Raw genomic sequence first — 26,075 nt, 5'->3', positions numbered from 1 at the left:
CATGAGCAGTTATTACTTATGAGTAACGCATGAGCATCAGCAGTTATTACTTATGAGTAACACATGAGCATGAGCAGTTATTACTCTTGATTAACGCATGAGCATGAGCAGTTATTACTCTTGAGTAACGCATGAGCATAAGCAGTTATTACTTATGGGTTGCACATGAGCATGTGCAGTTATTACTTATGAGTTTCGCATGAGCATGAGCACTTACTACTCTTGAGTAGCGCATGACCATGGGTAGTTATTACTTATGAGTTGCGCATGACCATCAGCAGTTATTTCTGTTGAATAACGCATGAGCATGAGCAGTTATTTCTGCTGAATAACCTATGAGCATGAGCAGTTATTACTCTTGAGTAACGCATGAGCATGAGCAGTTATTACTGTGTTGCGCATGAACATCAGCAGTTAATACACTTGAGTAATGCATTAGCATGAGAAGTTATTACTTATAAGTTGTGGATGAGCATGAACAGTTATTACTTGTGAGTTGAGCATAAGCATGAGGAGTTATTATTTATTAGTTTCGCATGAGCACTTATTACTCTTGAGTAACGCATGAGCAGTTATTACTTATGAGATGCGCATGAACATCAGCAGTTATTTCCGTTGAGTAACGCATGAGGATGTGCAGTTATTACTCTTGAGTAACGCATGAGCATGAGTAGTTATTACTCTTGAGTAACACATGAGCATGAGCAGTTATTACTTATGAGTTATTACTTACGAAGGATGTCATCGAATGCGCCCAGGTGTTGTATTGTCAACAAGTTCATTCGGAACGAGAGAAAACGCATTGAAGACAGATGCTCCTCAAACACATCCACAAAACAACTCCTGGGCGCATTCGATGACATCCTTCGCCTTAACGGTTACCCAGAGAATAGTATAGAGCAAACTAAATGCCCACAAAATCTTCAACACAACTCTCAGCCTACCGGCACGGAGTGGTCGTACCTTAAGATCCCTTACATTTCTGGGCGACTCAATCACAAGATCACTAACATTTTTAGAAAGGAAAACATTCCAGTACGCGTTGCCCACAAGCCCTACACGCTCAGACAAGCCCTATCCCACACCTTCACGGAGCGCAAATGCACCAGAGACAAATGCCCCATCGCTAACACCGGATTGTGTTTACGAAGAAATGCAGTGTACCAGCTCACGTGCAACAGCTGTGATCAACATTACATTGGTAGCACAACTCGCTTCATCCATGACCGCGTAAGAGAACATATCCGTAACGATAGCTCCTCCGTCAAAAAACACATCTCTTCCTGCCAGAACAACTACCATAAAGGCATTAACATCAAAATTATTATGAGCGAAAACGATCCCGCTAATCTACGCCTCTACGAAGCATTTTATATCAGAAAATACAAGCCGACACTCAATTCCCGAGAGGAATGTACTGAATTTGCGGAACTGCTATTTTAATATTTAATTTTAGACACTACAATCCATCATCAGAACCTTGTATAACGCTCGCAGTTTATTTCTATAGCTTTCACACATACGTCACATTTTTTACACATTTCACCCTTCACCCTACACTCTCTTTGTATATATATATATAGCGCGCGTGGAATATTTTCTCATCCCTGATGATGCCGTTGATCGGCGAAAGCTCGGATTTTAGTTTTTAGTTTTTAAACAGCAGTGTAAGGCCTCAATTGAACAGTTTTTATATATTTTAAACCATGCTGCTGAAGGACAACATGAACAGAATACTATCCTCTCAGTTTCAAGGCGGCCAAGGTTTTTTTTCCTGTTTTGGCGCAGTCTTCAGGAGTACGTTACAATTCTTGAATCCAGAAATGTAAGATCAGAATAGTTTCCTTTGCTTTTTAAGCTACACTGTGTCCTGTATTGAAACTCATTGAGATTTTCCTTAATAAAGCAGATCCTTCCCTGAAACAGTAACAACAAAAAGTTACCATAAGCCCTATAATTATCTCAACACAAAATGTGCATGTTGCTAAGTACGTCTTCTAGACAGTTGGCCGTCGGAGGAACTTACCCTATGCAAAAAAGAGCGCAACATTGCTAGCATTCCCTTTCTTGATAGCCTAGAGGGAGAAGGAATCACTTGGAGGAGCAAAACACACTCGACGAGGCCCGAGTTCTTTCTCGAGATTTCTTTCTCCTTTGTTTCTTAAGCTCGCTGTCCAGACCGTCAAGAAAGGCAATAGCTACGAAAAGTGCACCTGATCACAGATGGCACCACTCCCAACTGTGGCCAAGCTCAGAACTAAAAATTCTTGCATTTCTCTTCGATAAACGGTCATAGTAGCACATGTTCAGGGAAGTACTGCCCAATAGCTCTCATGGGTACACTTCAGGCCCCAGTTGTTCAAAGCGTGGATAATTTTATCTACTGGATACTTTGCTATCCGGCCGATAAATGTGTGCAACCTTTTCCCCGATAGCCCTACACTCTGTGAATACAGTATAAGCATATGTCAAATTCAAATATGGGATTGTGTGTAAAAGTTGCCAAAAGGGTTGGTTGGAGTAAGTTTGCTCCTCTGGATAGCGACTTATCCAGTGGATAAAGTTATCTGCTCTTTGAACAACGGTGGCCAGAATTGAATCCAACTAAAAAATAGAACCACATGGTGCAGCGCATAAAATAATAAACAGCTGCTCAATAGCACTCGTTTGAATGGTTAGAACCACTTTGTAGGACGTAAGACATTATCACAGGAAAGTACTGCTTATAAAAATCAAAGAAATATTTTTGCTTGTCTGTGATTGGTCGAAATCCGTCACGTAAGGCAATATGTCCCCACATAAATTGGCAATACAAGATGATATTCCCCCGCTTTTAAAAGTTAGAGTTACTTCAGTGCAACAAAGCTGTTGGAACAGATGAGGAGAGCAAACTCGTCTAAAGTGTTTCTGGAAAACTCCAAAACGTTAGTGCAGTGGTTCAAGAGGTTCGTTATCTAAACATCAAGACTGAAAACCACTGAACAAATAAGAACTCTAATACCCAAAAGTACACCCAATGCGCTTTCAGCTAAAATATTTGAAGGATAATAAACACAGTAGCTCTCATATGGTATTAAAAATTAAAACTTTTGCGTAATTCTTTCGCTTTGGAAAAACTGTTTGCTTCTCGGAACAGATAATGTGCGGGGACAAATGCATGTGAAATCTTCGTGCCAAATAAAGGTTGCTTTTAAGTCCCCGTTTCAATGGGAGAAAACAATACTGCACTTTTGTCTCATGGATCCTCGCAGAGTGCCAAACTTGTTCTGAAGGAGAGGTTCAAGCTGTTCTGTTAATTTATTGTAATTCCTTTCCAACTCTTTCTGATAGGCACGCTGATTAACAGTAATCAGATGTTTGTTCTTCTGCAGTGCATCTCCGCATCTGAAATGAACGACCAACAAAAGTACACTAAGAGAACATTTTGGATTAAGAGTAATTAGGTGATACACTTGGATGTGTGTTTGGACTGCTTTCATCAAGGACGGTAGCTCCTACCCAAAGGTATTATTGCGGGGAAAGCTTAGTCACAAACTGACAAAGGGCTATTGGAACCCAAAACAGAAATTTGGGGGGAACCACGCCATATGCAACGTTTAGCCGGAATAAGCCTCGGTTACCCCAATTTTCGTTTTGGACTCCACTAGCCCTTGTTGAACTCTGTTTTCCCAGAGAAGTCATAAACCACACAAAAAGAGTTAATATAAAGAGGCACCATCCTCAAATAGCTCAAGTTTGTCAGACTATCCAGTGATGCGCAGAAGGAACGCACAATAACAAGTGGAGGTACCAGTTCAATAGTAATTTTTCCATGTCTTTTCCTAAGCGTTGAACATGTTTGACAAATGCTCATTCATCAAACAACTGCGATTCTGTTAATGACGTTATTGCTAAAAAAAAGTTAGCGAGATTCCGAGAGACCAGCTGTCATTTCTCGCCAATAGTTTGTCAACATGTTACCACGTTTGATGTTTTTCGGTGTCCGCACAACAGAATTCTCAACACGTGCTTGCAAACTATTATTTGTGTTTGAAACACGCTTCTTATTTCAACAATAAGTGTATGTGCTCAGTATGTATGTAGATGTCTACATTTGAAATGTAACTAAACAAGACTAGTGTCTAACTAGAAAACTATATGGTTAACTTAGGCACTACGACAATAAAAATAAATACCTATAAAACTTTAAATTAACTAAATAAATTATATACATATATAATATTAATATGGTGTAAGGAAATGTGAAATAACTTCCCAACTATCGTTTATAAACTTGGCTCAAATCATGGACCCCAATGCAACAAACTGCCTATGTGTAGAGTAATATTAACCTTTTGACAAACTCTTTGAAGCAGAGCCTCAGTCTGTGATGGTGTCTGGTGAACATCTGAGATTCGCCTTCTTCGTTAGAATCCTGACTGTGACAAAGAAACACCAGAGCTATCTCCAATGGACCCTGCCGCCGAGAAACATAATCAAATATTGCAACCAGTCCATAAATTGACACCATTAACATGTTACCAATTGTCTTAATTCTTGCGAACATGCTGGACATCATTGGTACTGACAATGAAGTGCTATTAGGATAGGGAAATGCTATGTAAGACAAATCGGCAATTGCAACTGTGACATGTTAGATGGGGGGGGGGGGGGGGTGGAGTTTCAAAAGCAACCTAAGGAGAACAAAGACTATAAATATTTAAGGTACATTAACTGTCAGCAAGGTGAAGGCCTGAGTTGGACTCAGGATGAGAGGGGGAGTGGGTACCCATAGAGAACGACCACGAATAGTAAGATCAAGGAAGCTGATAACGGCTGGGAAGCCGGGACAAAATGACTCCGAAAAGAGTAGCCTGCAGGAATATGTACCATGCATGAGTGTGCGAGCGACGAAACGAGCTACTAAACTTCTGAGTAAATGAGTAAATAAACGTTGAGGTGAAAAAGAAAAGTAAATTCACCCTTACAGAGTGAACAAGTAACACACCTGGTTAACTGTAGTACCAATAGAGCCCTGTAGTACCATCTGTAGCATCTCAGGATCAGGAGGCTCCTGTTGTATTGCACTCAAAAGCTCTTTGGTTCGTAACTCCATATCTTCGATGGCAACTTCAATTGGACTAAGCACAATCTACAAAGCATAAAACAAGCGATGTAGAGCAGTTGAGTTTGAGAACAAGAGAGGAGAAGAGGCATGACTGAGTTGCTTACCGAGAAGACCGACACAAAGCCAGTTTAGCCAGAAAACTGACAAGCACACATCTGATAAGTTAATATCCAAACTATGTCAAAGGGTGATAAATGTTAACAGCTCTGATCCAACCACAATGACGAACATTACGCCTCGCTGTAAAACATTTCTCGTCAGCGGAGTCATGAACCCATTCCTCATTCCCACAGAATATCATCGTTCAGTTCCCCCCTCCCCCCCCCCTCAACCACTACTGTCTGCCATGAAAAACAAGTTAGCAACTACTGACCTGTTCACGATGTACAACATTGACTCGGGTCTTGACATAAGGGAATGAATTGGCAGCTGCTGTCAAGATGGTCTTTCTCTTGTACTGGGTTACTAACTCGCTATGCGCCTTACCGCTTGGTGTGAATGGTGTTTCATACACGAATCTCCCTAGCAATACAACAACAACATATTTCATTTCATCAGAACATAAATTTTTTAACTTATCACAGCTGTCATCAAATTTAGACAGTAACGAAAGGGAAGTATAGGGAGTACAGGAAACAAGCAAATTAAATTTGGCCAAAGATTGACTAAGATGCAGTCTAAGTGACTTAAATTAACAAATTAAACATTGATGAAGATACGACAGTGTAGCACTCACTTTCTCCATATCCGCAGTGGGTTTGGAGACAATTGTCAGACTTTTACAATTCGCATGTTGCATTCTCACAACTCGCATGCTGGAGAGCACCTACAAGCGTCCATACTAATGTTGCAGGGATTGACTAAAAGCTAATCACACAGTAGCCTCTACACAGCTGGCCACTCTCTGAACAAAAATTGGTTGAGAAGAGCGGAACATTGAGCACAGGCTAAGCACACAGGCAAAAATTTAATTAATATTTCACCACTGCATAAGAAACGCACAAATTCAGTGCACTCGCTCCATTACCTAACAGCAAGTTAGCATAATTTCTACACTAGAACAATGCTACTATAACCTATCCCGTTAAGTACCTAGTGCAGAATAAAAAGAACATACGTAAGTTGAAATTCTTGTCAAAGTACGTAATACGGTCCTTCAGTTCATATTCGTCGAAGTAAGGATCCACAAATGTTAGCTGAATATACGCTTTATCTGGATCAAGCTTGTCCTGTTCAACAGCATTGGAATCTTTTATCACTTCAATGACATCTGGTCCAAACTTTTCTCCGTAAAAAGCCTGAAAACAAACAGAGTTTAAATTTGACAGTTGCAAGGATAAGCGCAAAGGCAATGGAACAATTTCATTCCCAACCGTACTCCAAATGTTGCAAAAACAAACAGCAGCGTTTAACTCGTGCTTCCTACACAGAATGAAAAGTCAGAACCACCTTAAACAGCATAGGTGGTGTTATACCACATACATCACATGTGTAATGAGAATCTATGAGAATTTAAACTGGTTTGACTGTCATCTGTGAGATGCAAGCATCAGGTCTGAACGCCAGGGAATAAGAGTAGACTAGCGGTTAGTTAAATTCTGGATGCCCCAAGTTGAAATCTCGCCCTGACCACTAGCTGAATAGGCCATTTCCGAGTTGCTGTGAGCCTCATTATGAAAGGGAGGCTAAGTGCAAAAGCTTTTCATGTGAAACTGATTATTTTTGTTTGCATATGGATGACAACTAATTTTTATAAAAAACACTTTGCACTTAGCCTCGCTTTCATAATGAGGTTCACAGCAACTCGGAAATGGCCTATTGTTTCATGGCAAACACGTGTTCAACTCTTCAGTCACACTGTCAAACGGCCAACGTGATATTTGCATTTGTGTTTTCTTGAGAAAAGGAGTACGTAGATTAGAATTGTACAAAATAATTCTGGCCTTTGATGATTATCAAACTACTCCATTTTACTGAGAAACTGGAAACAGCGGGCGGCAAATATAGGATAAACATGTTCACATGGTCATTTCTGCAATTTGCCGTTTAGCGTAAACAAAATTCTAAATCTTTCTATTACGTTTTTCTTGGAATAATTTAAGGATTTACTGGCAATTGAGTCACCCAAAAAGTATTTTTGGTAGACTCTTGTTTTGTTTTTTCTTAAGTTCTTGTTACAGACTGTCAACAAACCTGCAAACGATGTGAAATTTCTGGCAGCTTTGTGATGGCCGGTTCTTTGTAAATGTACTCTTCACCATCCAAGTCGCCAAATTTTGATCCGTAAAATCCAACTCTGAAATATGTCCCTAACATGCGCTTTCCCTCCTATGAAGTCACACAAAAACAGTCTACATCAATAAAATACTTTACATGGAGGGAAGAATCTCCTGGCTTGCAGTGGTCTAAGGAACTTCAACAGTTGCATCACATTCAAAACAAAAGGTACGCAAATGTATAAATTGTGTGCTGGGGGTGGAGTGGGATGGGGAGGACCACTGCGGAGGAGAGGGTATAGGTCAGATGAATTAGAATCCCTTACCGTTTGTATAATCTTACTGAAGGCTTCTGAAAGTTTCTGATGAACGTGTGTTAGCTTTTTGTAGTTACGTCTGGCCTCTAGTGTAGGTATCAGTAGTTTGTAGACTTCATTTACACACTCAAACAGCTGAGCACGGAAAAATGTAGTGGCAGCCTTTTCCAGAAGGGACACCAAGCCATTTTCACAAAAGTACTTTCCGGTACAAATGCCCTCCTCATCCTTAAAGAAAATTATACGAAATGTACACATGGCTGCTTCAACATGGTTATTAACCTACCAAACAGAGTAAAGAAGAACAAATCAACTCTCGTCACTCAAAACCAATGCATGCAAGACTCACTCACAATGCCATTTTCATATCTTGAATTTTTCAAACTTGTCTTGAAATATCAGTTCAGAATGACGAAGGAGAGGAAGTTTCATGATTGGCACTTCTTACTTGTTTAAACCTGTTCTCTCCTGTCCTGTTGTTTTACTAAACAAGAAACTTTGTTCCACAACTTGGACCTGACAAAAACCAGTTGAAGCCTACCTTGGGACTCATTTTAGCCCTTAGGTGCTTAGAGCCCGTAAAATTAAGGCCATTTTGGCCCTTAGTTAGTGAAGCCAAATTAGATCCCAAAATAGTATTGTTTTTATCGTAGGGGAGTAGGGGAAGCTTTAAGTGCTTTAAGTCGCTTTATTATTCAGGAACTTGAGTTCCTAATGGATGATAACGGCAAATAAATAGATAAAATAATAATAATAATAATAATAATAATAATAATAATAATAATAATAATAATAATAATAATAATAATAATAAAACAATCCTACGTGCTTCGGGCGCACTGCTGACTTTACGACTATCAGTCAGCAAAAACTGTACCTCGCCATGCTTGGCAGCCATGTTGTATAGCCAAGTGAGTCGTAAATTCGGCGAGTTTTGATATATGCAAGGTATAAACATCATTTAGAAAACATAAGCAATGTTCCAAAATCACGACTCAAAACAGCAGCGCATCCCAGCTTCATTAACCCTCTTAAAGATTTCATCCAAAGCAAGCACACTCAATGTTAAGGTGCTTTCCAATTGTCAGGTCTGGATGGCCGGAGCGGTCAGTTTGCAGAAGGACTGCTTACATGCCACTTCTTTGAATTACACGGTGCATGCTATTTTCGGAATGTACCATTTTGAAGAATGTTTCGAGCCAGTCCTTCACAAATGACACATTTTATTAACAGACTGGCCAGCCCTATCAGGTCTGATGACAAAAATGGAAAGCGTCTGTAGAATGACCTTAATTGTACAGCATTACAATAAATAAATAAATAAATAAATAAATAAATAAATAAATAAATAAATAAATAAATAAAGCAGTTTCAAAAACCTCCTTTCAATGGTCAGACATAAGGATTCTGTCGTACAATTAAAACTTAGAACTACCTTGTACAGCAAAACAAACAGCACCACTGGAGAGTACTTACCTCAGTTCCTCAACGAGCAGGTAAGCTAATCAAGCGGATAAGTCGCCAAAAAACGAAGAAAATGTACTCCAACTAATGCATTTTATCCACTGGATAAAGTGGTCTACTCCTTGAACAACTGAGGACAGTTCCAAACAAGAATGGTTGGGGTAGGGAGGGTGAAACACATAAATGAGTACATACTGCTCACCCAGGATACCCACCCTTTGGCAATCCTGTACATCAGATCAATCAACATTTCTGGATCCTGCATAAATACAAAAGTTGAAAAAGAGTACCACTTAATATCCCTATATAATTTAATTTAATTTAATTCTATTCGACTTGATTTAACTCTATTCCATTAAATTACATTATTCAACTTGATTTAAATCTATTCAATTCAGTTTTTCTATCCTCAAGATAAAGAAAATACAATGCAAATTAAACTTGTTATTTGAGCTTATTTCTAATAGCAACACAACAAATAAACACTACCTCTTGATATTCCTTCATCTTGACTGTATCTGACAGAATCATGTGAAGGTTGAACCCCAACTCTCTGACCTGCGTGGGTCATATTCAAGATAAAACAATGCCGTTAGTTACACAAGACGGATGATTATTGCGCAACTGAATCCAACCAAAACACAACTGGCCAATACCAAATAATGGACACAAAAATATTAAGTGGCCACAGCTTACCAACTAAGCAACTTGGAAAGCACTTTTGATTTTGGTAGATATGTTTTAATCAGTTACTGACACAGGTAAACTTGGGATTCTCGCAACAGGTGTCCAAACTATACCTTTCCGAGTAGTCGATTACTAGTTCGGATGCTCTACTGATGAGCTACAGGAGACTCATGTGAGCTAGTGCCATTAAAATAGATTAATAGGTTGATAAAACATGTTCACCAGTCACAGTATTCAACAAACCTAAACATAACATCACATTTCTTTCACAAATACCACTCACCAACATTCAAATTTTAGTTTTTCAAATCCTAGCAGTATGCAAGATGTTTACCCACAGCTTGCAAGCCCACACAAGCAACCAGCACACAGCTGGGTAGAATATTTATAATTTACATGTAAGGTGATTCCATTGAATAGCATAGCGCATTCTTACTGCACATAATTCCCTCCGTCATCGGTGTGCGCTTAGAGCGCACATGATGTGTTTCCTTGATGTGAAGCTCAGCCAATTAATAGATAATAATTTCCTCCTAAATGAGCATGGTGACCTATCTTGTTTTGTCTCGTTGTTTTAACTTAGCTATTACCCTCTTTATGTTTAAAGATTTTTACAAAAAATTTACGACAGAAAAATGAGTTATCACCAGAGATACGAGTTTGCCCACCACTTGAGGGCATACATTAAAATACATATAGAGCTTTTTTGTTGCATATGTAGAGTTGTGTAGAATAATCACACATGCACCGTTTATGTCGGAATCAAACCCTACCTGTCTTGTTGTTCAGTTGCCTGTCTCCATTGTGTTTGATCTTTACGCCATCTTAATCTGGATTCTGTTGCTGGTGACTGACCCTTTTCTGTTTTTATCACAGTAAAGGTTGTTTATCAGGTGGAAATAATTTATTTCAGGTATCTATTCTGTTCATCAATACCTTAGTGTTAAATCTTCCAGGGAAAGTAAATGTAAAGAGACAAGGCTACCGACAGGAAATTTGGAAAGGAACTCCTAACAGCACTAAATGCTAACGCCCATAAGACGTACAAGAAGAAGCCTTGTTTGGGGAGTCCACACTACATCATACAAAATTACACTGAAAGACTGCTTTGAGCCAATACCTGTGACGACTGTAATGCCTGTACAGTCCACAGCTCTAGGGCATATTTCTCCTTGGTGACAATATTACTAATCTTTTAATCACGTTAACTTAAAATTTTGATGCGGGCAAGCTAACAAAACTCTACTGACACTGCTGGCCAATTTTGAGAGTCTTGTCTTAAAAAACTGAAGATATACTTCAGATAAGATTGAGAATTTTACAGATTTTTGTGTGTGCTGTTCTCTGACAAGTTTATGAATTGACGGAACTACGTCTTCGCTATTTTATTGACATGAATCTTGGACGATTTCTCACAGTGTCATCGGCTTTTTGTTACCTGGCCTACACAAAACTGATAAATTATTCTGATAAAGGTCTATTGGATGGTGAGAAGAGGAATCAAGAGTTTAGTTCCATGATGTTACATTACCTGGCATGAGTCTGCTGTGACGCTGCATCATTTCCTTTGCAGCTCCCTTGTTTCCAAGCATCATCTCCTCTAGCTTAGCTTTCATCTCTTGTTGTGCTTTTGGCCTTGGTGCAGTTGGATACTGTGACGACTTTTGAATCTTGCCGCCATACTCAAACAGAGTAACACACAGCCGAAGAACATCCAGTAACAAGCCCAATCTAGATAAAATAGACAGCTTTAGACTTAGTGAAACAGGATTTTGCTGTACCAGTTTTCAATGTTGCTTTGTCGAAAATGTTTTATCAAAGCCACAGCAACGCGTTTACTCTTCATGGGGTTTAGAAAAAACTATCGGCTAAGTGTGGGGCTCATTACTACTCTACATTTGTGTTATGGCTTGTTATGGCATTTGTGTTAGGTTACGACCATTTAAATATGTTTTCTGTGAATTAATTTGCAGATTTAATTTAACAATATGTTACACAGTCAACTCCCTTTATTTCGGACACCCAAGGGACCGCGAGTTAGTGTCCTTAATAGCGAGAGTCCGTAATAGCGGGAATTGATTCCAGTCAAACGTCTGTAATCTATTTTTGCAAGGGATTTAGCTACTGCCTGCATTATCGGGGGGTCCGTAATAGGGAGATGTCTGCAAGGCGATAGTTGACTGTGATAAGTAAACGAAGAAAACATAAAAGGCATCAAATATCACCTTAAGGTTAAGGTGAAATTCAGTTTAGTAATGTTATTCTAATCACGCTTTGAACACCCAACCTACAGACATGCTGAGCACCTCACCACAGAATAAATAACTGTCTCAAGATGAATTGCAAAGGAAAAGGATTGAATAAAGGAGGTTAGACTACACCAGGAGTGAAAAAATGCCGAGAGACTTGGAAAAAAAACCAAAAATTACTGGGAGCTACCAAGCAAGTTAATGTGCTCAGGAAATAATCAAAAGTAAGAAACAGGCCTTGGGATGCCTTAAGCTGACTCAGCCCTCAGTTAAACAGACCTTGAGGATGGCTGGTCTGCCCACCAATCCTTCAACACTTCACTGTCCACATTCTTCAGCACCCATAACAGGCACACCAGAAGGTTCCTTGTTGTCTCCAGACTTAACTGCTGTGGTTTACGCTTCTGGGGATATGCAAAAGAGAAAAGCTGTTTAACGCTTTTTTTCTCTCCACTGTTGCAGAAACTGCTCTTAACATCGCACTGTCTGCATGCTTCCTGAGCAGCAAGCAGGCTACAAACCAAATGTTAGCTTACACACATCCACGACATACGGAGACATCGTTTATACAGATTTTCTTTTAAATTACCTCGCTAAATACAAACAACAGACACTTTTCAGTTCTTGTCTAGACGTAGAAAATCACATACAATGGTATCCTTATTACTAATTTCAGGCACTGAAATTTGTGCAATGCGCCCTGGCAATTAGCTACACAATATATTAGTAGTGTACCTGAAAGGAGTTGAGGGGATTTTGTCAGGTCGCTATTTATTATTGATTTGAAGGGATTATACGTAGTACGGTAGGGAACTTACCTAAGGCGCCTACATTGAGTAAAAAATGAGAACCTACTCAATAGCGACATCCCGTTAATATTTATTTAACAATTTATGTGGTTCCTATGGGGTATAACAACGGCGTAAAGCCAAAAACAACATTAACACTCTGACCAGTCTCTGCAGACACAAACAACACAAGGAAACAATCAGATCTCGAAGCAAATACATGCACACGGCACCAAACGCAGGAAAACGTGTGCGAGTAAATCACGAGTGGTTTGGTTTGACTTCTCATTGGTTGAGAAAGTGGCGCGAATTTTTAAAGGGACACAGTCACCTTTGTGACCGCGCTGACCTGGACGCTAGTTTTTCTCAATTTTGAAAAGCGTCCACCTCAACCCGAAATCAAAAGTACGCGTCGGCATCTAGAAATCCGCTTCAATCTTCCCAGTGTTTTGTTGGATTTTCAATCTTTTACTGGAAACCTGTTTCTGAGTATGCTTTTGCTCATCCTATGATATTATTTTATCATATTTGGTTAAAAACAGTATGGATCGCGTCTCCAACGGAACATGAAAAGAAGAGGTGGGAAACGTGAAGGCGCCGGGCGGAAGAAATCGCCTGCGTTGACTAAAATAACGAGAGAAATCAATCAAAAACATTGGAGAACAAATCAACATTATATATATTTGGAAAATTACATTTTCTCAACCTGGCGAAAGGTTCGTGCGGTGGGAATCTTCGTAAACGATTCGAACTACGCGTCATGGCTGCTTGGTTTGGAGCTCAGACGAAGACAAGCTTCTCTACACGGTCGATTATCTCCTCGACAAGGAAAACCTCCAGTAGGACCTTGTTTTCTACGGGTCGAGCAAGCGTTCTTGCAACGACATGGGTTTGGTTCCTAAATTTAGATAACGGAGAAGTTGTAGAAACGAAATTATAAATTAAAGCAAAATATATGATTGAAAGCAGAAATAAAGCTTACCGGTAGTTTCGCTACAAAGTCGTTTCGCTACACTGCAGCTCAGTCGATTCGCTACGTTTTAAAATTGACATATTCTCTAATATTTGAACTCAATTTGCTTCTCATGCAAACACTGTGAAACGCAGAAACAGCTAAGATAATTTTTCACACGACCGGATACCGAAATAAACGATTTAATGATTCTTCGACTTCAGAGGTTTTCGTTGACGTTTGACTTTCCCTGGACAAGTCCATCAGAAAATTCTCCATGGTATCAAGAAAATGAGTGTTCTAAAATGACATTAGGTCTATAATCACTATATATATATAATAATTTTTGACTGGCAAATACTTCGACTCGATAAGGTTTGTTTAAATTTTTCAAAGGATGCGGTTCTCAGCGCGAGACTTGTGATAAAGTGTGATATGCAAATCAGCTAAGAAATAGTATCTAATGCGCATGTGCACCAGGTGACTGTGTCCCTTTAAACCAATCACAGAATGAACCAAAGCGAAACCAAAATAAACGCAAAATAACTTTTCACAACCAGTTTCAAGAAAACTACTCTAGAAGGCAAGTGATCAAGTAGTATTAAGCTACAGACCTGTGAAGCCATGTCACCCTTGCTCTCCTCGGTCGCCATGACACCTGTTATGCTGGAGGTAGCTATGGCCATTGCCACATCTGGAGTGATGCTGGAGTTTTCCTCGCTGCCATAACCATGCAGCTGCTGTAACGCTCCAACAACTAAACCAATTATGGGCAGATAAAGTGCAGCCACAGCAGAGCGACACGACAAATCACCATAACGAGTGTCTGAGTCGTGACAGGCAATCAGGTCTCTTGTGGTGTTTGTGGCTTGGTTTATCAAGGTCATGTCCCTAAAATAAAAACAAAAAAATTGTTATGCACTGTATTACCCGCTTGTCAATTGCCATTCCCTTTATTCTAAAACTTGGAAACAGTGCATAAAAAAATATTTGAATATTTGAGGTTTATGTTCCTGAATGTTCTGCACTCTATGTAGTGACACTCTATGTGTGACCACTCACATCAATTCTAATGAGGTTAAAAGGGTATTACTTAAGAAGAAGCTGATTCCTTTTGTTTTGTAATTAATTAAATAAAAACGTATAGATTTTTTTTCTCATTGTCTGAATTTTCAAAATTACAGTCAAACATCTCATAAGCGACCACCCAAAACACCAAAATGTAGTGGTCGCTTACTAGAGTTGAACCAGAGGAGGCCTCTTACAAGAACAGGTCTCACACATCTACTAATTCCAAGACAATTCATTGCATACATATTCCTTGTCTGACAATACCACAAGTGCTAGACCGTCACAACAGTTCCTCGTAAACACTGAGTAGCATAGTACATACATTCAACATGAAGATCAGACAATGTGTCAAGTGGTCGCTTACAAGAGGATAAAAACAATGAATAATTATAATGCTGTCACTTCAAAAAGTGGTCATGGTTGCGGTCGAGTATGGTCGCTTAACCCTGCTTACGAGAGGTTCTAATTATAGGCTTTTGACTGGGAAAAATTGGGTGTTTTGGATAGGTAGTCCCTTACGAGAGGTGGACGCGCATGGAGGTTCGCCTGTAGGAACAAAAAGGTTTAATTTACTAGAATGTTAAATCTTACCCTCCCTCCAAAGCCAGAGCCAGTTCAGATAAGACCAAGCCAGCCATGAAATGCTGCTGTCTAAAGGCAGTTGACAGCTCCGCCATGCTGTTACCAATGATCACTGTGTACGTAGAGGCCGCAGAGCCAATCGCGGAGACTGAATTTGTAGGGGAGGGGGGTGGGGATGGGTACAATGGAGATGGGAAAGGCAGATTAAGAGTTACATAATGTTCATGACTACAAACAATCCTCAGGAACTCGAGTCTGAGCTGTGATGCTTCTGGATCAATGGTGCCTTGATAAAGCATCTGAAAGGGAAGAAAGTACACCAGTTTGATTTAGATTACAGCACAGCCAAACCCTGTTCTACAGACACAGCCGGGACCAGAAAAGGTCTCTCTATTAAGAGTGGTGCCTACTTTTGCTACTACGCATACGTTCTGCGCATCTCGAGATGGCCCGAGAAAGTCGGGTTTCTTAACAGCGATGCCTCCTAAAAAAGACAAATTTTTGCGCAGTTTATAACTACAGCTGTATGCAGGAAAGGCAGATCTTGGCAAGGGTTATTGGAATCCGAAAAGAAAATTTGGGGTAACCATGCATTTTTCAGAGATAATTAAGCTCCAAATTTTCGTTTTGGAGTCAGGTAGCCCTCATTAAGATTTTCTTATTCTCATAGTCAAAAACAGCCCAAAAATGCCTCTGATTTAGGAATCATCATCCTTAATGATTGTTTTTTGGTGACCCTTACACCGTGGAGCTCTATTTATACTAATGATTATTTGAGTAAAATGAAGCATTTTTCGTGCTAAATGGTCTCATAAAACACAAAGGTCTTGGAACTACTGTAATTTCGTGATAGATTTATGTGGATTTGCACTTGAATAAGAATAAATTCTATAACACTGATTGCCACAGCACAAATACTATGATAATAAAGGGAATGCTAAAAAGGTGGCATTTCACATCTAAAGACCATTTACTGCATCTTTAATTTAATTTACACTTCTTCGATACGCATTTTGCCGAGCCTCATCTTTCTATCACACATGAGCCCTGAAGTTTAATACTTAACCACTGGTTCCGTTTTTCATTGCTGTCAGTCAGTACAGAAAAAGACTGGCAAAACAAAGACGTTAAGCTGAATGGGCTCAAAGGTCGCATTCGCACCCTGTGATTGGTAGATACTGAGCCACATTTTCACTTTCTGCTTTTCATGGTCCACTAGTTGATGATGATGGGTTCAGAGTTCACATGTTATTGAAAGGCTTTGTTTCATACCTCTTTTATGAGGTCTGACAAGTTCGAAAACAAAGCCTCTGTCAATCAGTGAAAATAGGTCTTACAAGAAGAAGGCAAGGCTGGAGTTTAGCCTCTGAGCAAGAACAAAATCCTGCAAAAAACAACATTGAGAATATCCGTTAGTACATACACTTTATCATCCAAATCTGGAAACGAGTACAAATATGACGAGATATTTGTGCAGTCAGTTAGTTGTACTGGAAAAAACCAGTTAGGTTCTTCGTACTGTGAAAAAAGGGTTTTCCAACGCACGCGCGAGCAGTCATTTTGTTTCTTATAGTTCTCTAATAATACACCAAACTAGATTATAGTGTTTTAATATTTAAATGTGGTGCAGGCAGGCAATGAAGAGGAAAGGAAAACAGGATGATTGGATGCACTGTCCACCTCCCCCTCCTCCTGTAAACAAAAAGTCTTTTTTTTCCAATTTTTTAATTTTTAATATTTTTTTTAATACCTGTATTTAAGCTATAGCTTATGACTAAAAATAATGATGGTCGCAAACAATTTAGGTTTGGCACCTTGCGTAAAAAATTTCACAGCTGTGCCTGTTCCCTTAATAAATCCAGCCAAACCTTTAATGTTTTTCAAATTTTTAGTCATAAAGTATGGCTTAAATACAGGTGTTTAGTGTTTGAATGTAAAACTCCCTGTAGAAGTCTATGTTAGTTAGACAGAACGTGCAGAAGAATAAAACAAGTTTTACAGCTTCAGTTCGCAAAGTGCTGCTCACTAGTTTAGTTTATAAACATTTAAAAAATTTAAAAAATTTAAAAAACAAAAAAGTGTCATTTATATAACTGCAGGTGACAGCTACAAAGTCACTGTTCAAAAGATATCAATACCAGACCAAGACAATGGCTAACAGTTTTTATTATAATGGTTTTTTTTCCAAGCGAATGCAATTGCTCACCAAATTCAGTGTACATGGAAACTTTATAACTCTAAACTAGAGTGTAAACACCATAAAAAGCATTGAATTGAAGAAAGAAAATTGCCGTGCAATAAGTATTCATCCACCAGAAAGTTGTGTAATAATAATAATAACAACAATAATAATAATAATAATAATAATAATAATTATAATAATTTTAATACAACTGGATGTTTTTGCTTGTTAGTTTTTTTTTGGGGAACCCAAAAAACTGACATGTGAAAGTACCCAAGTCATTTTGCATAACTTTCTGCTACTTATTAAAGGGGAAGTGTCATGAAAATTTGATGCAATTTCAAAACCCAAAAATGCTTGTCTGACAACAGAAACAAAACATGATTGTCTAGTTTTGTTATAAATTATCACCCCAGTGCAATAGAACTGCCAATGAGTGCCCCTGGCCAGAGACAGAGTACGTCGGAATGGATTGAAACTTGAAAAATGTTAGGCTAATGTTTTTCAAGTTTTCGTATTTTTGTTTCCAAAATGCGCTACAACACAGTACGAGTTGTTCCTGTCAAGAATTGAGTTGATTTCTCTCATCTCGTTGTTCTAGAATTATTTTGTAGCAAAGTGAAGGTCTTATTTCACCATTTTTAACAAAAGAGGTCAAAAATCCAATGATACTTCCCCTTTAACATCTTTTTAATTTTGTACCTTTCTACTACTGTTGCTGCTATGGCCAAGACCAGGGACAGCAAGCGAGCTTGACCGTGCTTCTGCCATGCTGCTTCTTTTGCCAGGCATGTTCAAACCCTCACATATCATCGGCTCGTCATCACCATCAACCCATTTTCCAGATCCATGTGACTCTTGCTGTTGATCAGTCAATGGTGCATTGAGTTGGGGATTACTGCTTGAGAGCTTCTGCCAAATTTTACCCTGCAGGCCTATTGGGATACTTGCTGAACGTCCTGGCTCTCCTAAAAAAGGTAGATTAAAAAAGTAAATCTCTATCCCTGAGAGTTTGGAGGCAAAATAATCTTTGGACTACAGTGACTTAGGGGCTATTCACATGATTCCGGAATGAAACTCATTCCGGAACGAGTTTTGTTCCAGAATGAAGTTCGTGCCGCATTCACATGAGCAAATCGACCGACTCTGGCTCACATGGTTTAAGTTCCCGCGCATCAGTAAACAAGATGGCGCGAGTTTGCACGAAACATTGTTGTGCATATTAATGGCAATAGCTTTTGCCAAAGTCTTCAGGTCACTGTTCAGCTAAAGCACTTCGAAGGTGCTCGAACAGCACTACTTTATCCGAGTCCCATTCCACTTCTTCTCCCAACTTTTGCCTTTTATAGCTAATGAAAACGTCCAACAATTTTCTGTTTTCGTTGCGTCCCATTTCCATCTGCAAACCGAATCTTTCTTCACTTTCATATCCGCCATCTTGAAAAAGATACGCATGCGCTACTCACCCCAGGCGATTTTTCATCTCGGAACGAAGTTCGTTCTCACTTTACATGATACCAGAATGAAATGTCATACCAGAACGAAAATTTCATTCGGATTGAAAACTGGAATGAACTCATTCCGGAATGACTTGTGCGAGGGCACAATTTCGTCTCGGCATCATGTAAATAGATGCAGAGAAATATATGGAGATGGAATGAACTCATTGCGGAATGAAACTCATTCCGGAATCATGTGAATAGCCCCTTACTCTAACTAGGACGCTTAAGGTTACCCCACACCTTCAGAGGTGTCTCGCGTTTAAGCGATGTAGTGCGTCCAGTTTAAACTGTAGATACCTAAACCCCCATATCAAATTAAAGCTTATAGAGCTGGCTATCAAACTAAACCAAGAATTTTGAAATAAAATGCATTGTCGAATTTTTCACAACCTCTAAACGGGAGCATCCGAATCACCTTTTTAAAGCTACAAGTCAAAGCCAATTTTGATTTTCGCTAATTTAATATTTCCCGACCCAAAGCGCTAAAAAACGTGTCTGTGTTTTGCCATATTCAATCGCAATGAAACGTTATGGAGCATTTTCGAAATAGGATGGAAAAAATGTGGAGTGATCTTACAAAAATCGCTCTTGGAGAAAAAATATTTCGAAAGAAAAAATTCGCAGACATGATTTTGTTTTTTATATGTTAAACTAGCTACTGTCCAAATTTGAAGGCAAACGAACAAATTCCTTTTGAGTTCTGGCTCCTCCAAGTGAACAAATTGATTCAAGAAAACAGCGCTAAAAATTCAGCAATTCATTTTATTTCAAAATTCTTGGTTTAGTTTGATAGCCAGCTACATTGCTTGGACGCCAGACACCTCTGAAGACACCTCTAAAGGTATAGGGTAACCTTAATATAAGAAAATGAGCTCTGTTAATTGTTCTACTGTGTGGCATGAAATTTTGGGGGGAGTATAATTTTGTGGATTACAGATTTTTTGTGTTTCGCTGAAACAAATTTTCGCGAATTTGGATTTCAGACTATAATGCTGGGAAAAATTGAAGACTCTATTACAACTGTAAAGAATACAGGTCGTCGTCGTTATATTGTTTGCAACCAATTTAATTGAAAGTAATGTAAATAAAAGGAGTACATTTTCGATGGCTTTGTTTTGGCGGGAGTTTATTTACACGGGATCTAATTTTCACGGATCATGGAAAATCCACAAAAATTTCAAACTACAGGATAAGTATTAGTCATTCATCTGCCTTGATTAGTCTTTGCTACTTGCAGATAACTGACTATAAGATCTTGTTGTGACATGAAATAAGGTGTTGTTGTTGTTAATGTTATATCTTTACACTGTGGGTGAAATAATTAATGAGAGGCCTATGCAGTTATACAGCATATCCAGGCTTGAATGGGATTCGAACACATGACCTCTGCAATGCCGGTGCAGTGCTCTACCAACTGGGAGCTGGTCATTCTTTGAGTTCATAATATAACCGTCAAGGAGGCAGGGAAATAAGTAAAATGTAGAAAAAATATATGAATTCTATGGAAGGTTGAAAAGTGCATAAGGCAGCTTAAAACTATTGAAACAAATCTAACCTGTAAAATGTTCAGGTGATGCTGTTGGTGAGTGATTATAAGGTGCAGCAAACACATAAGTGATGTAGGATGCCAGTAGCTGGTTACGGCCGTGTTCATCCTCGCTGTTCTCCAGCATCTGATGAAGCCGGCGAACAATCTGTGTCAGTGACTCAAACGCTGCTTGGCCAATGTTCACTGTTAAAACAAGCACACTCTGTCACCTATTAAACATTCACTTATTTCTACCAAACTACCAATTTTCAGTAAGGAAAAATTGGAAAGTGAACAGCACCACTAGAAAGCTATGATGAATAGCTTTAATTTGAATAGCTTTTATCAGAAAGATTACAACCTAGAATTTCCTTTACTGACTCCTACGATACAACCCCGTTGTACAGTGGTCATAAAAGGCAACAACACTGTGTAGTACTGATCAGTAGCTTTCATGTGTGTGAATGGTTGGCTAACATCTGTTGGACAAAGGGATTAAAACAAAGAGATGCTGAAGACAGGGTGGGGGGGGGGGTACTAAAGTGTATTAGTGATGGGGAGGTGCGAATGAAGTCAAGTTGTTACATACAAAAAATTCATTTTAGGGCTTAAACTGGACCTTCAAAAAGTCCCAATGGTTTAGAATATAACCAGTTCATTATTTTCTACAGAAAATCCCTCAAAATGTCCCAGTCCTAATCCCTTCACCCAATAAAAAGTCCAACAGAACTTGTCTACCCTCAAAAAAGTCTACCATCACTAATTTCAAACCTGTTTAAGGTCTTTGCACCACCCTGTCACTAATACACCTGAGTAGAAAACTTCATCAAGTGGGTACATCCTTATTCAACAGATAAATGGATGGCTTGGGGGACACTGTCTGCTGAGTAGGGATGTAATCTCCATTTAAGTTGTCCTCTCTTCAAACAACAAAGCTCCAACCAAAAGACAATGGGAAATTTGCAAGATCAAAGAACTCCTTGGAATCTTATTTCAACTGGAATATCCAAATGCAAAAATAATTGATGTGTGTTCCATCTCTTGCTATCACCAGCCATGGCCATGTACCAATCAGTCAGTGTAAAATGCAGACTGTAGGCTAAAACTATATTGGTTACTGGTAGTTAGAGATGTATTGGATCTAACCTAGGCCTAATACCATTATATAGGCTTGTGCTGGGCCTAAAAAGGTCTAAATCTAGTCCACTGCTTGTGAGCCTCAGTTGGACTATTTGAACCAAGCAGCCAACCACCCTGTTTGGACCTGTTTGCCGGCAAATAAAATGTGACTCACAGCTTTCTCAAGGACTTGGCTGTTGACAAGACACCTAACCACCCGGTGTATGTGTATGGAATATAACAAGAAACATCGAAACACATAACTTGGGGTTTATACCTACAGTTCCTGATATAATAGGTGGCCTGACTAGAAGCAAGATAAGCTTGTCCAAAACAAGGTACAGAAACCTCACAAGAGGCTCCTCCCGTGCCTTGGACATGTCAACAATGCTTTTTCTCAATGCAGTCTCCAGATTTCCTTTAGTGCTACGGCTTGGTGATGATGTAATCCACCCCTCAATTTGATGGCAAGTCTTCAGAAATTTGTGAATATGTAGCTCCTGAAAGCAAGAAATAAAGGTTTATCTAGCTAATGTATTTTCTAGTAATGTAAGTTTTCTCTGCGGTTGGTTTTTAGCACTTGTTTATTTCTTAGCAGATGAATGCTGGATTATTTTATTCAATTGTGTGTTTCAAAGACATCTTGGATTTGTCAATGTTTTATTGTTTGTTTCTGTACATGCCCTAAGTTCATCTGTTTTCGTAATCCATGGAAGACTAAATATCAACTTTCCCTGTTAGCAGAGGTCTCTCACAGGGAGAAGGAAGAGAGACCTCTGCCGGCCCCCGACGTGTTCTCTCACGTAGCCACCGACCAGATTTTTGGTCGAAACTGACCCGTTTTCAAAACCGGTTTCCGTTAATGTGCAATGCGCATGCTCTGTTCAGATTGTGCGCTGGAAATCTCTGAGTCCACAGTTGTTATGGCTTCTGCTAGTTTACAAGTTTCGCACTTCAATTATTACACGTTTGCCATCTTCAAAATCCTTACTTCGCTTGATTAACGCGATTCTACTTTGCAAAAGCATTCCTTACAGAGCCGTGAAGATTCCTTTTAAAAGTCAGGAGTGATATCCAAAATACCGCAAACCTTAGCTTTCCAATCTCCTGTAGTTAGCGATCGCCAGGTGCTCTGGCCGCTTAACTTGAAATTTACTCCGCACAAAAGGCAGTTTCCATCTTTGCCTACAGCTGCTGGTTTTACTGGTGTCCATGGACAATTATGTTCTTTGAATTTGGGATGTTGTTGAGGGGTCCGTGGCAGTTCCACCTACAGCTAACAGTAATTTCACACATCGCCCTACCGCGGCTGCTGTTTTGTGTGCAAACCGGTTTGCGAAGCTCGTGTTACATGCGGCTAAAATGTCACTCGTTGCCAGGAAACACTAGCGCATGCGCGACAAGAGATTTGTCGGGGGCCGGCAGAGGTCTCTCTCCCTTCACGCCGTCAGAGACCTCTGCTAGCAGGGAAATATCAACTCCTCATCCCCTAAGAATAAGGTCTCCCAAAAAATAAGCCTTTGAAATCTTAGCCGAAGCAAGCAACTCCAACACTCCAAGGGCTTGTATGAGTATAGCTTTTTTAACCTGGTTTAGGTCCTTAACTTAGCACGTCAAAGTAACTAACGTTAACGTGAAACCTGACCCAAATTAAAATCAGGGCTGTCATATCACACTTTAAAGAAGCTGGCTCCACAAGGACATTGTGCCTTTGGATTGTTATTCACTATGTAACACTTGGTATGTATCTTTACTAGTGAAATAAAGATTATTATTATTATTATTATTATTATTATTATTATTATTATTATTATTATTAGCCATTCATAAGTAGAAGTAAGTCTTGATTCTAAGTCTTTCAGTCATTTTGACACCCTATAGGCCAGTAAAAATCCAGTTATCTTTGTGTTGATTGTATTTCAGATAAGAGTGGGTGACAAATTGAATGGTAAACTTAAGAAGATTTGGAGAGGTCCATGTCTATTGACCCCTTAAAATGATTCATTGACTCATTCATTGACTTCCTGACTTTGAAAGTTATTTGGAACACAGACTTCAGTGTGGTTGCGGGCTGCGATAGCCGGACCCTCATTGATAATGACAGGTGTGGTGATTTTGTAATCTTTGGGGTCTTTTGGTGTTTGTTAAAAGGACTGTAGTTATGTTGAGGGATGCACGATTTTCAAACTGGCACTTATTGTTTTTCAAGAGGCAAGTCTTGGGACTCAATGACAGCAATAACAATAATTTTATCATTATTTGTAACAAAATCACTGTGACAGCCCTGTTTGAAGTGTACAATTCCCTCCAATAATTAATCCCTCCCCTCAAAAATGAGCATCTGAAAACATACTTTGAAAAAAACATCAGAATTACAGGTGGTACATGTAATAGAAACAAAATGTTTACCTGTGTATAAATGGAAGACACTGCCCTAACAGCAACATGGAAAACTCCTTTGTGGCCCTCCACCCATTTCATACCAGGAAGTGGAACCTTTAAAGAACAAAATAATGATACCATGTCTACACAGATGAAACCACAGGGTGGACTCAAACATGGCAGTAATTAAGACTGCTGTTCTCTATCTCTATTCACATTTAGATTTGGCGACTTGATAAGTAGAAGGAACCTGTACGAAAATTTACAGCTAGACATGGCACAATCTGGCCGTATCCTAACCCATAGTAATTTTGGGGCTGAATTGAACAAGACAAAGTGTCAGACACCAGATTTGTCTCAGTACAGCCATAGACCAAGATATTAAATTTGCAAGTATTAAGGATTTAATATTTGGAGTTCAATACACACAGAGTTAAGCTTTCTTATGACTAGATGGTGATTTTTTTTTAAATATGGGTAATTTTTTTCCAAGATTTGAGTTGTTCTGTGAGTGTAGTTTTCTGCTAGGGTTTCCGGTGAAACATTATTATAGTACCAAGATACAATCAGACAGAGTGAGTCAGTTACCTCTGGGGAAAGCATACTATAACTTGGGGGTGGCTTCTCCAATAAAACAGGAAGATGAAATTCACCCAATGACAATCGGCCATCCTTCACAGCAGGGATCCACTGTAAAAAGGTTAAGAGCAGAATTTCATCACATGCTAACTCATGGTAACTTCATTACATAAAAGCAAAATTAAGGTTAGTAAAGTAAACACAAAGACTGAATGTTCCATGCATAAAAATCAAGGTAGGTCATGACACAAACTCTTGAGATAAAAATAAAATCAATGATTCTTGGAGGTTTATAATTCATGGAATCCAACAGGGTTTATTCAAGAGCGTAGCTTTGCGGGATTTACGCAATTTGAAAAAAAAATGCAAAAATTTTATGTTGGCGTGTCAAATGGGGTGTACAAAATTGTGCCCAAGGATAAGCATCGAACTTATTTCTAAATAAAGTATTCAAAAACACCACTGACAATACAATTGACATGACCACTGCCTCTTAATGTCTCTATTTCCTTTCTTTTCTTTCTTTGTTTATATGTTCGTATTCTGAACTTTCTTGAATTGCTTCTGAGTAATTCTTTTTCCATAATTATACATGTAGTCACTATTCCCATACAAATTCATCTTAAACACCCAAACTTACCAGGGTGTCATATTATTTAAAATGCATTATCAAAAATTGTGTGGGTCCAGAAAATATCCATACCCCCACCACAGAGGGAATTTCACACAGGTTCCCCCCCCCCCCACTCCCCAGGATTTTCCATTTTTCTAGGTAGTTTTCTAAGCAACACCCCCCACCCCCCTCCCCAACCCTTTTGGAAATTTATCAAATATAAATACACCCCTCCTCCCTCTGGAAGATTTTCATTTGACAAAACAGCCCAAAACTTAATCCATTTTCTGCAAACATAACTTTTAGAGTTGGAAACCTTGAAAATCTGCGTTATTGAAGAACCATTCAATTTCACTGGCAGAGTTTGTTTAATTAATACTCTTACATACTCTTGATACTGCATCAGAATTGTTGTGTTTGATATTTGCTCATGTTCACAGACATCAAACATTATTATGCCAATTTTTTAGAGACCAAACTGATTGTCGCTTTAGCTCTACTGATCGATGATTCTCAAGGTAATCACTCAATTTAGTTATTTTAGTCAATAGTTTTCACTTTGAATTGGAATACCTCAAGCAAAATAAGCGTCTTCAAGTGCCTTCTTTTGTTTTTATCTATTTACAAGTATTGATATTAGTTTATTGGTGTTGGGCACTATTATGTATTACCATCATTAAATAAAGACTACTACTAAGTATACTACTACTACTGCTACTATAAAGATCTACAAAGTT

The 26,075-nt window shown here is 39.0% G+C and overlaps 2 protein-coding genes across 2 annotated transcripts in view; one reads left to right on the top strand and one right to left on the bottom strand.

Annotated features, from left to right (window-relative positions):
- Nucleotides 1–26,075, top strand: part of LOC146477062 (uncharacterized) — a 450,556-nt gene that overhangs the window by 329,638 nt on the left and 94,843 nt on the right. The window lies entirely within an intron of this gene.
- LOC146477065 (dedicator of cytokinesis protein 7-like) overlaps nt 1,479–26,075 on the bottom strand; it is a 38,220-nt gene continuing 13,623 nt past the window's right edge. The window contains exons 14-33 of the mRNA XM_085113920.1: nt 24,735–24,836; nt 24,174–24,260; nt 22,042–22,264; nt 20,673–20,849; nt 18,309–18,583; nt 16,771–16,817; nt 15,443–15,763; nt 14,395–14,671; nt 12,320–12,444; nt 11,323–11,522; nt 10,565–10,652; nt 8,518–8,581; nt 7,650–7,922; nt 7,301–7,435; nt 6,225–6,405; nt 5,481–5,629; nt 4,988–5,131; nt 4,332–4,456; nt 3,229–3,384; nt 1,479–1,917 (exon numbers count right to left, since the gene is read on the bottom strand). Coding sequence (XP_084970046.1) covers nt 1,854–1,917; nt 3,229–3,384; nt 4,332–4,456; nt 4,988–5,131; nt 5,481–5,629; nt 6,225–6,405; nt 7,301–7,435; nt 7,650–7,922; nt 8,518–8,581; nt 10,565–10,652; nt 11,323–11,522; nt 12,320–12,444; nt 14,395–14,671; nt 15,443–15,763; nt 16,771–16,817; nt 18,309–18,583; nt 20,673–20,849; nt 22,042–22,264; nt 24,174–24,260; nt 24,735–24,836 — 3,213 coding nt within the window. The 3' untranslated portion in view covers nt 1,479–1,853. The remainder of the gene's footprint in view (nt 1,918–3,228; nt 3,385–4,331; nt 4,457–4,987; nt 5,132–5,480; nt 5,630–6,224; nt 6,406–7,300; nt 7,436–7,649; nt 7,923–8,517; nt 8,582–10,564; nt 10,653–11,322; nt 11,523–12,319; nt 12,445–14,394; nt 14,672–15,442; nt 15,764–16,770; nt 16,818–18,308; nt 18,584–20,672; nt 20,850–22,041; nt 22,265–24,173; nt 24,261–24,734; nt 24,837–26,075) is intronic.

The sequence above is a fragment of the Pavona decussata genome, unplaced genomic scaffold, assembly GCF_977016875.1.
Source record: "Pavona decussata unplaced genomic scaffold, jaPavDecu1.1 SCAFFOLD_72, whole genome shotgun sequence".
Lineage (NCBI taxonomy): Eukaryota > Metazoa > Cnidaria > Anthozoa > Scleractinia > Agariciidae > Pavona > Pavona decussata.
Note: the sequence above shows the minus strand (reverse complement) of the source record. Positions and strands in the feature narration are given on the sequence as shown.